Source organism: Rhinolophus sinicus, chromosome 14 (genome assembly GCF_057876585.1).
Source record: "Rhinolophus sinicus isolate RSI-liver-muscle chromosome 14, RSI-T2T, whole genome shotgun sequence".
NCBI classification, from domain to species: Eukaryota; Metazoa; Chordata; class Mammalia; order Chiroptera; family Rhinolophidae; genus Rhinolophus; species Rhinolophus sinicus.
Genome location: NC_142514.1, coordinates 167,091,035 through 167,103,992, shown reverse-complemented (window position 1 = coordinate 167,103,992; position 12,958 = coordinate 167,091,035). Strand labels below are relative to the sequence as shown.

The window sequence follows — 12,958 nt, the reverse complement described above, 5'->3', positions numbered from 1 at the left end:
AAGATTCAGATGTGCCAGGAAAAAAAATTTTTTTGATGTTCTGTGATTTTGCAGCCATTTAAATTTTATTAGCAATTACGGAGCCTGTTACCGCTGACTACATCTTGCAGTTACAGCCAAGTCCTGGCAAGGAGAGCGTGCCTGAATGACAGGCACGACCTGGCTGCACTCATTCCAGCAACACAGGCACAGGAACCCTCCCAGCTCAGGGCTGCTTCATTAAGATTCTCCCCTTGCAGGCGGGGGGACGTCGGGCGCCATGCTGATAACGGAGTTGTCTGGAGGTGGCAGGGAGGATGGGTGAGATAAGTGGGGCTGATATTTGTGCAAAAGAGTCGATTTAAAAGATGACTGTACTAACATAGGTGGGGATGGTATTGGCATTTCAATGGGCAGTTTCCAAGAAAGCAGGGGTAGTCCCCAAACAACAGCTGGAAACCAGAAGGGGCTTGGTGGTGTTTCTGGTAGACACCATGCGAGTCTGTCAACACTAGAACAGAACTAGAGTGATACCAGCAGGGATTGGGGGAGTCGGGTGGGTGGAGGAACTTTAACTAATAAAACAAAACTTTCTAAGAACTGAGAGCTTTGGTGACTTCAGAAATGAAAGATTTGCGCTCCTCCAGGAAGAAATTAAATTGGACAAACTCTTCCCAGTGTTTCTGTAGGCTCTAGGATGTCTTACCTTAAGTTCTCTCCCAACCAGAGTCTGGGGTCCCCTGTCCCAGCTCCAAGGGAGGTGGCTCCAGGACCCCTGGTAAAGAGTCTAGTTCTTCTCACTTTCTGAGGGGGTTTACGGGGGCTCGAGAGCACTAGAGTTGGCATGGTGCTCCTCCATCCTGGGCTGCCCTGCAGCACACCCCTCAAAATCGGACTATCACAGGGTCCCGGGGTTTTGTCTTCTGACAATGTGTCAGAGAAGGGAAGATGCTCCTTTTGACTAACGTGCAGCTGGTCGGAACATTCACAGTATTTCTGAACGAGGACGGTCCACCTTCCTTAGCTTACACAGCTGACTAGAAAGTAGAATGCATGGAGCATCTTCCAGCCCATCTTTGATGACTGCAAGAGCCCAAGGGAGCCTGGATCAGAAACGCTCTGGCAACTCTGGAGACTCTGCCTTTCCGGGAGCAATGCTTCGCTGGGGAGGGAGAGGACGGGAGCACACATTTTACTCAGCGCCTGCTGTGTGCCCGACATCCGCACTGCCACATTTCATTTCTCACACTTCCCCTTTTCAGACCTGCTCCCATTTCACAGATGAAGAAACTGAGGCTCAAAGAAGGGAAGGGGATAGCCGGTGGGAAAGCTGGGATGTAAACCAAAAATGTGACCCCACACTGCCAACAAGAGTACTATTATTTACTAAGCACTTACAATGTGCCAGCTGCTGTGTCAAGTGTTTTCAAGGTTTTAGCTCATTCAATCCTCATAAAAACTGCATGGGATTTAGAGCAACTGAGGCTCAAGTACCTTGCCCAGGTCCCACAGCTCAGTCACATGTGACAGGGCCAGGATTTAACACAGGCAGTGTGGCTCCAGAGCCAGTCCTCCCCACGCGCCCCCGCTTCCCACTGCTGTGCACCCTAGCTCCCAGCACCCTAAGGAAAATGCACACACGTGGCACCGTCATCTGTTTGGAAATGTCAGCACCCTTGGTTGAAACATCACAGGTGAACGATCAAAGAAAGTCTCTTGTATTTCACTGAATCCAAGATGCCTCCGGTTACGAGGCCTGCCATTATTTTATGTACAACTCAGAAAGAAAAACGCTGCCAATTAAAGCAGGACACCATGTTTTCTTATCCCATCACTTATAGGAGGCATCTCAATTTCAGAGATCTGAAAATGTGGAAAAGATGCATGTGTTAGAATTAGTAAAATACTGGAGGCACCAGAATGAGCAAGATGGTGAAATGCATGATAGAGGCAGAGGGGAAACAAGGTTCTCTGAGCGAAGAGAACATTCTACTGCTAAATCGGACTTTTCAAGAAAACCTGATAATCCCGATTTCTATGTGCAAGTTTTAGAAACAACGGCCACTAATGCCAGTTGTTAGTATCTTTGTGTAGGACGCACCACACAAATGGATGGCTTTCCCATCTGGCTGTTCCATCTGGCTGGGAGCCCTCCCAGCCTCCTCCCAGGTGGGCTGCAAGGAAGAGAGCGGCAGGCATCAGTTTAGTTACAGCACCTCCCACCCTGTGCCTTTTAAAGGCACAGAACTTTCACAGGCTGCCACACGCACTTTCTTCATCACGGAAGTGGAGCAATCAAGGCTCCAGGTGACAGAAGGTAAGACTACATACAGCTGACTTTTCTTTTTTTAATATTTATCTTCTCATATAAAGCAGCCTCCCCAGGCTTTCAAACCACTCCTGTTCTATTGACACACCTACTCCTGTTCCATAAAAAGGAGGGTAAAAGAAGCAACAATGAAATACCCCAAGTGGATGCAGGGAGAACCCACATAGCAGGGAGCTGAGTGTAAAGGCCTTGTCCAAGGGAAGCTGCTGGCTACTGGGCACTCTTACCTTCCCAACAGGTACCTGGTATGGTTGGCTGCTCGTGTCCTGGACCTGTGAATGCAACCTTATTTGGAAAGAGGGTCTTTGCGTATATAACCAAGTTAAGAGGAGGTCCCGTTGAAGTAAGATGGACCCTCATCCAATGATGGGTATCCTTTTCAGAAGAGGGAAATCTGGACGTAGAGACAGATGCAAGGGAAGAAGGCAACAGATGATGGAGGCAGAGGTTGGAGGGTTGCATCTCTGAGCAGGAGAAGCCTAGGGCAGCCAGCTGGGAAACAAGGCAAGACCCTCCCCTAGAGCCTGCAGGGTAAGCCGGTCCTGTGGACACCTTGGTTTCAGACCTCTAGTATAAATTCCTGTTGTTTTAAGCCATCTGTTTGTGGCATTTTGTTACAGCAGCCTTAGGGAACCAATACACCCAGAGAGTTTCAGAGCACTTTGTTATTTCTCTGCCTACTTGTAAAATTCCTGGCCTCTTCAAACAGCTTTCTTTTTCTTTTTTTTTTTTTTTAAAGAAAAGTTTGCATAAGGTCAAGTGCAGCCTGATAAGCTGGAAATGTCCCTATGCAGCTGTCAGGTGACAACCTGGGAATTTATGCTGTGATTCCAACATCTGGACTGCAAGTCTTTCCTCACCATCGGCACAGGGCACAGAGAGCACATCTGGCAGTGGGGGCTGGGGGGTGGGGCGGTCTGGAAGGCTGTTACTTCTACAAGTTCTAGTCCTAAAGGCCACAGGGAGTGGTTCTGGTTTCAGGCTAACGTAGTGAAGGTGGAGACTGAAGACCATTCAAGCCATGAAGCAAAATGCCATCATCAAACTCCACGTAGGTGCTTAACTGCGTGGGGCTCCAGCAGAGCTGGGAACAAGCCCATGGCGGCCCCTCTGGCGGGTGGGTGGCAACTGCAGGTCCATTACTGCAGGGGTCTTTTACTGAATGCAGGCGAGCTACTTCCAAACTGCCCCCCGGGACCCAAAGAGCCTGCCTGGCTCATCTCAGGCCCTCAAATATTTGTTTCCTTCCCTTTTGCACCAGCCTCAGTATCTGGCTGGCTCCCCAGAGCTCTAAGCTAAACAGAATTTCATAACAGCTCATGATTGCATGTTCAAGACTCTCAGGTGAAAAGATTTTGACCCAGCAAAGGAAGGTGTTTCTATGGCTTCGGCTGTCAGTGAGAGCAGGAAGAGAGGGGGAGGAGGACAAGGGAAAGTGGGGTTCTGGGGCGGTGGGCGAGGGGTGGGCTAGGGCCGGGAATGTCAGACTGACTTGGGTTTGGGGTCATGTCATCAGCACTTACTGAGGGAACAACGTCAGCACTTACCAAATGCTGAACCCACGCACCCAGCCTGAGCCTCACACACATCAGCTCATTTAAGACTTCCCACAATGCTCTGTGGTCAGCAAAGCTGATCTTCACCCTGTCTGCACCAGGAAACAATTCCTACTGTTTCAGGGCACTTCATTTTCACTGGCTTAGGGCCTGGGCATACCACCTAGTTAATGTTTTAGATATTGCCTCTGGAGTAGTTACTGCTGTAACCATCTTACAGAGGAGGAAATGGGTGTAGAGTAAGGGAAAATGCTGACCAGAGGTCATAAATAGAGGCTGGGGGTAGAACCCAGCACTGTCTGGCCTGCAAACCCCAGTTCTTAACCACGGGATTTATGGTCTCACATTTGAGATGGAAGAAATTAAGTGGGAGGCATGCCCACTATTACCTGAAACATTTAAACAGAAATACACAAAGAAAAGGACTGAGTCAGAAAAGAGACAACATTAACACCCACAGGTCTTGGATTTCTTCTGTACAGTGAGTGCTGTAAAGAAAGGTGAGTTTTCATTCTGAAGTGTTTAATGAACATAGCATTAAACCTCAGTGATATTCTATAGGCTCTTTTAAGGGCCAGATTTGTTTTCTGAAGCTCAACTTCTTCAGAAGGCTTTTGAAATTAGGCACTTAACAATGGCTTGCCAGAATCAAGAACTAGAAAAAAAGGACACTCGATCACGTGACAAGGCAGTGTGACTGAGCAGAAATGGAGGGCATGACTCTTGCAGAGAGGTGAGGCGACATGGCAGGGGAATGGGAGGTTAATCAAAGAAGGCCCACATCTACTGGGCTAAGCCGACCCACCGAAACCCAAATGGCTTTCATCGTCCCTGGGAAGTATATTAGTTACCTAGGGCTGCCAAAACAAAGTGCCATAAACTGAGTGGCTTTCAGTCACAGAAATTTATTCTCTCTCATTTCTGGGGTCAGAAGTCTGCAATCAAGGGGTCAGCAGGACCACACTCCCTCTGAGACGCTGGATAGAATCTTTCCCTGCTGTAGCTCTTGCTGGCAGCTGTCACTCCTTGGCGTTCCGTGGCTTGCAGCTGCATCACTTTAATCTCTGCCTCTGTTGTCACATGGCCCTCTTCCCTCATATCTGCACACTGTCTTCTTATGAGGACACCAGTCTGATCAGATTAGGGGCCCCCACGACTTCAGTATGACCTCATCTTAACTAACTACATCCACAATGACCCCTTTTCCAAATAAGGTCATATACTGAAGTACTGGGGGGTTAGGATTTTGACATACCCTTTGGGAGGACACAATTCGACCCACAACAGTAAGATTCTTACTTTCAATTTGTTAAAGAAAAAAAATGGCAGTGGGATGTCTGTGCATGTCATCCTGTTACACAGTGGTGGGACAGCTGTTACTCACGATGTAATCAGTTTTCGAAAGCGAGCGAGATGATGGGTAGACGGCTGGGTTAGTTTGAGAGGGCTGTCATGACAAAGTACCACAACTAGGTGGCGCCAGTAACGGAAATGTATTATCTCACAGAGCTGGAGGCCAGAAGTAGGAAATCAAGGTATCAGCAGGGTGGGCTCCTTCTGAGGACTGGGAGGAAGGATCTGTTCTGAGCCGCTCTCCTTGGCTCGTAAATGGCCGTCTTCTCTCTATGTCCCCTCCCATGTCTTCCCTCTGTATGTATCTCTGCATCTAAATTTCCCCTTTTTATAAGGCCACAGTCATATGGAAGTAGGGCCCATCCTGATGACCTCATTTTAAATTGATTACCTCTATAAAGGCCCTATCTCCAAATAAGGTCACATTCGGAGCTGCTGGGGGGTGGGGGTGGGGTTAGGACTGCAACATATAAATGTGGGGGAGGGGTGTGGAAAGAGAAGAGGGGGAGAAAACTACAATTCAACCCATAGCAGTGGTGTTGCTGTATACTCAGCCAAGGGGAGAACTAAACCCCACTGTAGCTGTGTCTAACATATATGCACCGACTGCCTTCCTAGGCTACAGCATGACAGTTGTCACCATCCCCTTTTCTGAGAAAAGACAGAAGAGCCTAAGAGAAGAAGCAGCAAGCCGTATCCATCCTGTAGAAACTTCATGATTTCCTGGGGCATTCTGCATGTGAGCCAAACGTTAGGTGCCTTGGTGAAATAGCTGAATTACTGCTAAAGTTTGGTAAGGATAATAACTCAGAATCCAGTTTTATTCCCCCTCATCTCTGCGGGCCTTGTGGCACCAGGTTTAAAAGAAAACATTATATGTGGCGCCACCTAGAGGCAGAAGATAAGAAAGAAGATGAAAAGGAAAGGAAGAGTTTCTGCCCCCTCCACCCCCACCCCGTCCTCCCCTTTTATATTTCCCCGTGATCATTATTCCAAGCTGGCTCTCTCAACCCTAGCGCATGCATTTCTACCCTCACACCAGAACCCTTAAAAGTCATGCTCAAGAAATGGTTGGGAACAGTAAAAGCAAATAAAGTTTTAATTCCATTTTGCACCTATTTATCTCCGTCTCTGGACTTGGAGATTCATTAAAATTGTGTCATTTGACGAGACCATTGAATTTATCCCCATCTCCTCTCACCTCCCCCCCCAACTCCCTTAACCCCCCCCCACACACACACACACATAAACAGAAAGGACATGAGACCTTAAAAGTCTGTACATGCCTGGTCAAAGATATCAATCAATATAATTCTCCCAAGAAGACAATGAACCTCTGTCACAGGGATCGCAAACGTCCACTGTCTCGCCCCCATTTGGCAGCTACAGAGATGGCAGCTACAACCCGCCACAAAGCTGGAAGGAGACTTTAAGTTTAAGGCTCTTGGTTCTAGGTCACTAGTGAGTTCTGGAAATTTGGATTGCCGCTTTATTAATGTACCAAGTGGCAGTAATGAAAGTACAGTTTCTTCTTTCAGAGACTCAGGACTAATAGCCATTTTAGAAATCATTTACACAGGAAAGAAAACAGTACCAACATGTCTTAATTTTTTAACAAGGCAGATGTAGTCGTGATAACGTAAAGTAGAATCTCCTTCAGAGGAGAAACACAGATCCACGTAGAGAAAGACTGAACGACCCCGTTGGTGGTCTCTGGTGCAGGAAGGTTATGGGGACTTATTCTCTGGGCAACAGGGCAAGCTCCGCAGAATCTCTCTGTGGCTCATTTTCCTTGTCTGGAGCTAACAACAGTCCCCTCCTCACAAGGCTTGTGACAATCAAATGAGTTAATATAATGCAACGTGCCTGCGATACTGCAGCCCAGAGGAAGCTCATGATTAGTGTTTTCATGAAGCTCCCACGTTTTTCTAAAACATATCTCTATTGCTTTTATTACTCCTCAAAAAAAGTTATTTAGATAAAACGATCCTTTAGGGCATTCCACTAACCAAGAACAGAAATACACTCAAACTATCCCAAAATGAGCCCCTTCTCTCAAAGCTCCAAGAAGGAGGTTCTCTCAATTCACGAGGCGGAAAATGGAATGATTCAACCCAGATGGAAATTTATTCTAGTTCATTAATAGATATTTCACAAAGTCAGAAATACAACTAGTAAATAGGGGTATGGGAAAACATTAAACCTTTCTAGCTAATAAAAAAATATTAAACTATATAACTGTTTTCAACGATTAAGTGAATCAGAAAAAAAAATATTTAAGCTACTAACCAATGTTGCCAAGACTAAAATAAAGCCAGAATTCTCACAGGATGCCAGTGAGAGAGCAGGCTGGTGCCAACCTTAAGCAGAACAAGCGGGCAGTCTGTATCAAGAGCCAGAAAAGGCTCTGTCCTTCGCCCCAGTAATTTCATTTCTGAAAATCTAAATTAAGAAAATTTCTCAAAACAGGGGGGCAGTCATGTCTAGTTTCACGTTCACAACAGCGAACACCCTTTCAAACAGTGAAAAACTGGAAGCAACAGGAATTCCAAATAATGAATTAGTAAACTATATTCTATGAAGTGAATGGACTATTTATCTAAGCATTAAAAATAATAGAGAAATATTTTAAAAAACAGAAAAATGTTAAAATGTTATCTGGGGAAAAAAATCAAAATATAAAAATGTACATCGACGGTGATTACAACTGGGAAAAGCCTGGATGAAAACTTCTAAGATGCTAACAATTCTGCTCGAGTACTGACTCTGTGTGATTACGTTATTTTCATCCTCCCTGTTCCCCCCAACTTTTACAATGTTATTTTATTCCCTTTATGATAAAAAAAAAGTTTCTCCCCATCTTGTGAAAATCTTTCCTGTGCTGTAGACACAGAATAGCTGCTCACTGCCTCATATCCCACCTCGAAACCCCTCTCCAGGCCCTTCTCTCACCCTTTGTAACGGGCAAGAATTCTCCTTGTTTATGTGTATTATCTTCTAAATGCCGAAGCTACTTCATAGGGCACTGGAGGCAATCACCTTTCTGTGGTAAGACTACTAGCCCCCTTCACTCTCCTCCCAGTAAGTACCAAGTTGTTCCAAAGAATCAGAGAAAGGGTTTTATAACTTCTAAGCAGGACACGAAAGGAGGTGGCATGAATTCTAAATTGTCCATTTTAGGGGTGCTCTTGGAAAGATGGTCCAGTTGGTACCTCAGCTCGGCTCATCCTGGCTCTGGCTGAAACCATCTTCAGTCCTCCCAGTATGGATAAATTCCTTAATGGATTCTAAACATTTTGATCGGCAGAAGTGAAAAAATAAGAGAGACTTAATACACCCAAAAATAGAATGGTTAGCTTATAGTGCATTTACCAGGAGGTTAAGAAATTCTCATTGTAGCCTCTCAGTGGTTAAGCTTTAGAATATGCTGGTAACTTTCCTGAGACCACATGTGGGGGGAGAGGGGTGGGAGGGCAGGCTGGCATTTGGACACAGACACTCTTTGTCCAATGCTCACACCCTCGACTCCTAGACTGGAAGGTGCTATGTAAGAAATGTAGATGCAAGTAGAACTTGTTTTAGAAAAAGACGTCTTTTCCTTTCCTTTAGTGTCTAAACTTTCTAAGTGTTCTTCTGTTTTTATAATTTAAAAACAACAACAACAAAAAAAAGAAGGGCAACCAAGGAGAGGATTTCTTTTTTAAATGTATGTGTTTGTGTGTATGGTTTGGTTTTTTTAAACTATGTTTTGCTCAAAAGACTAAATAAATGTCAACCAAGTCTCTAATGCACTTGGGGGTTAAAGGAGAAAAAAATGATGGGGAACAGCCAAGACGAGCCTGTTCCAAACCAAACCAAACAGCACCACCACCTTTTTTCTCTATGTTCTCTTTCCACCACCTCTTCCAGTTTGCACACGAATTCTGAAATCATGGCACTGGATTGAGAGAGGACACAGGATTTCACAGGGGATACTAATACCAAATAGCTGGTACTGGCAAAGTTGGGAACAAAACTTGGGTCTCAACTCCCCGTCTTGCCTTCTTCCACAAACTTATCCTGTGCTGCATATTTCCCCCACAACTAAGGACAACTTGCATTTTCTGGAGTTCAAATACACACCACATCCTAAAAATGGTCATTCCACATATTTGTATAGTGTTACTAATGCTCAAAACTGGACAGATTATAGAGTTTACACATGCTATCTCATTAGAAACTCAAATGACAATTTCTAGCAATTCTGAAGCCAGAAACAGAGAAGGCTGAAACAGACACAAATACTTTTTTAAAAGCGCCACAAAAATAAAAACGCCTTAGGTATAGTGGTCTATTCAGAAAAAATCATATGCAACCAACAAAATGAAAACAGTCCCTACAAAAAAAAAAATTCTCCCAATCCACACTCCCAAAAACTTCTCTGAAGGGCAGGGGCAGGCAGCAGGAATATTAGGTCCCTCGGACAGGCGACGGGTCAGTCTCAGAGCAGGCAGCTTGCCTGAGTGAGCACATCACAGGGGGTGTAGGGGGGAGGAGAGGCAGGGGGTACTCCAGAGATGGACTCCAAACCCTGTGCTCCTTCCCATGGGTCAACAGACTGGGCCTCAAATCCTGGTACCAGCTATGTTAAAAGTTCACAGGAGCGGCCTCTCCTCAGCCATTTCCTCAGCTGGCTGCCACAGAGACAGCAGCTAAAGAGCCCGAACACAGTTCTGTCGAGAGGCCCATGGCCTGCTGTCCGAAGCCCAGGAAAGAGCCAAGGACCACTGTCCAGCTGTGTGGTCCCCAGGCAGCCACCCACTAGACAACCTTGGGGCCCGTATGCCTCGGATGTGCTTCCCACATGCCAGGGTGCCACAGCCGAGCTCACCCTGCGGCACCAACTCTGGTGAGAAAGAGGAATACGCCTCTACAGGGCAGAGAGCATGAGTGATCACGGGGTACCCTGGACCCCCTCCACTCCCTCCCAGGTGCCTCCAGATTACCCCCATCCAAAGCTCATGCATATTTCGGGGGCACAAAATGGGTAAGAGACTGAAGAAGGAGGTGGGGTGGTGAGGATCAGAAAGCCCCCCCAGGCCCTGCTGGTGCCCATTTGAAGATGACGCCCAAGCCTTTTCGGCAGAGGAAAGGGGACGCGGAAGCCAGTCACTATCTAGTCAGTACCAGCTCCGTGCTGGGTACTTGGCACAACGCTCCACTTTATTGAATCACCAACACTACTGCATGATGTGTAAGCTGTACAAGACGGGGTCAGCCCGGGCCTTGGAGTCAGGCAGCCCTGGGGTCAAGTCCAGGTCTGCTGCTTGCTGCTTGGTATAGACTGAAGCTACATGACCTCTGGGTCTCAGACTCCTCATGTATAAGGTGAAGGCAATGAAAAGGCCCCCAGAGTGGGAGTCAAAAGAGCCTGGTGGAAGGGTCCTCTGCTCTCCCAGAGCAGTGGCTCCATCTCCACCAAGACCCCTGTTTCTGCACAGGCTATGCTGCTCTGAGACAGAGCACAGTGTGGAGAGGGCAGGACTGCTGGCCAGTGGGTCCCCCCACTGTGGGCAGCAGGCAGGACATGCGACGTCTAACCAGATCTGGGCCTCCGCCCCCTGCGCCAGGTTCCCCACCCCGACTCCAGCAGGGGCCGGGCACTCACGGCATTCCTTCTCGTCACTCTTGTCGAAGCAGTCGGGCAGCCCATCACACTGCCAGGCGCCCGGGATGCACCGCCCGTTGCTGCACATGAAGTTCCCCGGAATGTTGCACTCGTTGGTGAAGTTGTTCCCCGGGAGCAGCTGGCTGTCTGTTGAAGAGAAGGGACAGGGAGATCAGAAGGCACGACAAAGACAGCAAGGACCCGAGCCCCCACCTGAAAGGGCTCTTATTTGGCACGAGTTGTACAGGCAAGGCTTCCGGTAGGTGACTTAACCTCTCTGGGGCTCAGTTTCCTCATCTGTGAAATGGCCTGATAATCATCCCTGCCCCTCTCGGGGATTCTGAGAGGACTAAATGGAGAAACACGGGGAAAGCCCTTAGTAGGTGCCTGGCACACATTAGGTGTTCAATGGCTTTTCTTCTTTCTCCTTCAAAAAGATTGTGTGTGAAATCACACTTTCTTTTCCCCTGGCCATCAGCTGTGACTGAAAATGAAGGTTTCCAGACAGGAGTGAGCACTGGACTCCCAATGACTCCAATGGTAGGAACTGCCAACTCCTGCCAGGTCTCAGACTCTGTGGCCTCCCAATCACAGAATCCTTGAACTTGGGCCAAGTCCACAGGGATACTGGCAGATCATGTCACTTTAAAAAATGGGAGACCCAGCCCACAAAATCAGCCAGCCTAAGGTCACACAGGAGGAAAGGCCAAACTGAAACTCACCCTCAGGCCTCTAACCCCCCACAGGAGCAGCAAGGTCACTGACTTGCTTGCCAAGAGTTCCTGGAGGTGTGGAGCCAGTCCCGAGGTTTAGATGAAACTCCAGGGAACAGTCACAAAACGCCAAGGCCCTCACCCCAATGTGCTAACTCAGTCAGGAAAGCAAACAGGGCAGGCCAGGAGCACGGGGGTGAGGGTGTGGAATGCATCCACCGATGGACCCTGGGGACAGATTTTCAAGCGAGCCAGGACGAGATCAATAAGACCAGTCTGAGCCAGTGTGATCAATGACTGGGACACAAGGAGGCATCTGGAAGTAAAATGGTCTTAGGGGAAAAGGGAAAAAAACAAACATAATAACACCGGTCTCTCCAGGGCTCCCTCCTGAGTCGTCAATGAGCATTTATTGAACATTTATGACCAGACACTTGGGCTGGGTCCTAAAGATGCAGAGATGAAACGTAGGGCTGGAAAAGCACTCAGGATACTAAAGATTTTATGGCTGTGGACTAAGAGGAGGGTCCAGACCTGCCTGGGGGGCAGGCACAGAGAGGGGCCCATTATCCTCTTTCACGAGCTTTGCCAAAGAGAAGCATCTCATTCCAGATCCGACATCACATGTCATGCCACTCTCCTTTACACGTGCTAGTCTTTTTACCTGGAATGCCCTTGGGCCCGTGGGGGTCTCCTGGGACATCCCTATATACCTATTAGCGTGCAAGTTCTATGCTGCTTCTCCGAGCAGAAATGAACGCTTACTCTATTGTGGGGTTATGGCCCTACTGGGGTGATACTAAACGTATCTGACAACTGGAGCAAGTGGGCACCAACCAACTTGACTGGACACAGCCACAGGCCAGCGGGACCACATCAGCCCAGGGGCCATGGATATTACAGCTGCCCCACCACACTGAATAATGGACGAGCATGTCTGAATGTTCTACTGAAAATGAGCTTTCGTAGTTCACTGAAGAATTCTAGAAGAGCAGCTACAGTGAAGGGCCTCACCCTGCCCCGACCACCTGCACCAGAATGCTAAAAACCTCCCTTGTCCCCTCCTCACTCTGTCACCCCGATGGATGGTCAAGCACCTCGTCCTGCACACTACTCTCCATTGCCACAGCTGTGACCCCAGCCCAGGTCACCACCGTCTCTTACTAAGGCTACTGTCACAATCTCCCAACATGGCTTCTCTGCCGCCCCCTTCTGTTCCTTCTCTGTGGCCAGAGGGACTTTTCTAAAGAGCAAATCCATCATGGCTTTACTTTTAAAAAAGCCACACTTTAAGAAGCCATTGAATGGCTCCCCACTGTTCTTAATATAAAGTCAAAATTCAAGGCATTCAAGAAAGGTTCCAGGAAAGAGGTGGCATTTG

At 47.6% G+C, this 12,958-nt stretch overlaps 1 protein-coding gene across 2 annotated transcripts in view; it reads right to left on the bottom strand.

Annotated features, from left to right (window-relative positions):
• LDLRAD3 (low density lipoprotein receptor class A domain containing 3) overlaps positions 1-12,958 on the bottom strand; it is a 217,792-nt gene that overhangs the window by 139,413 nt on the left and 65,421 nt on the right. For both annotated transcript variants that reach the window (XM_019738499.3, XM_074336214.2), the window contains exon 2: positions 10,865-11,011. In XM_019738499.3, coding sequence (XP_019594058.3) covers positions 10,865-11,011 — 147 coding nt within the window. The remainder of the gene's footprint in view (positions 1-10,864; positions 11,012-12,958) is intronic.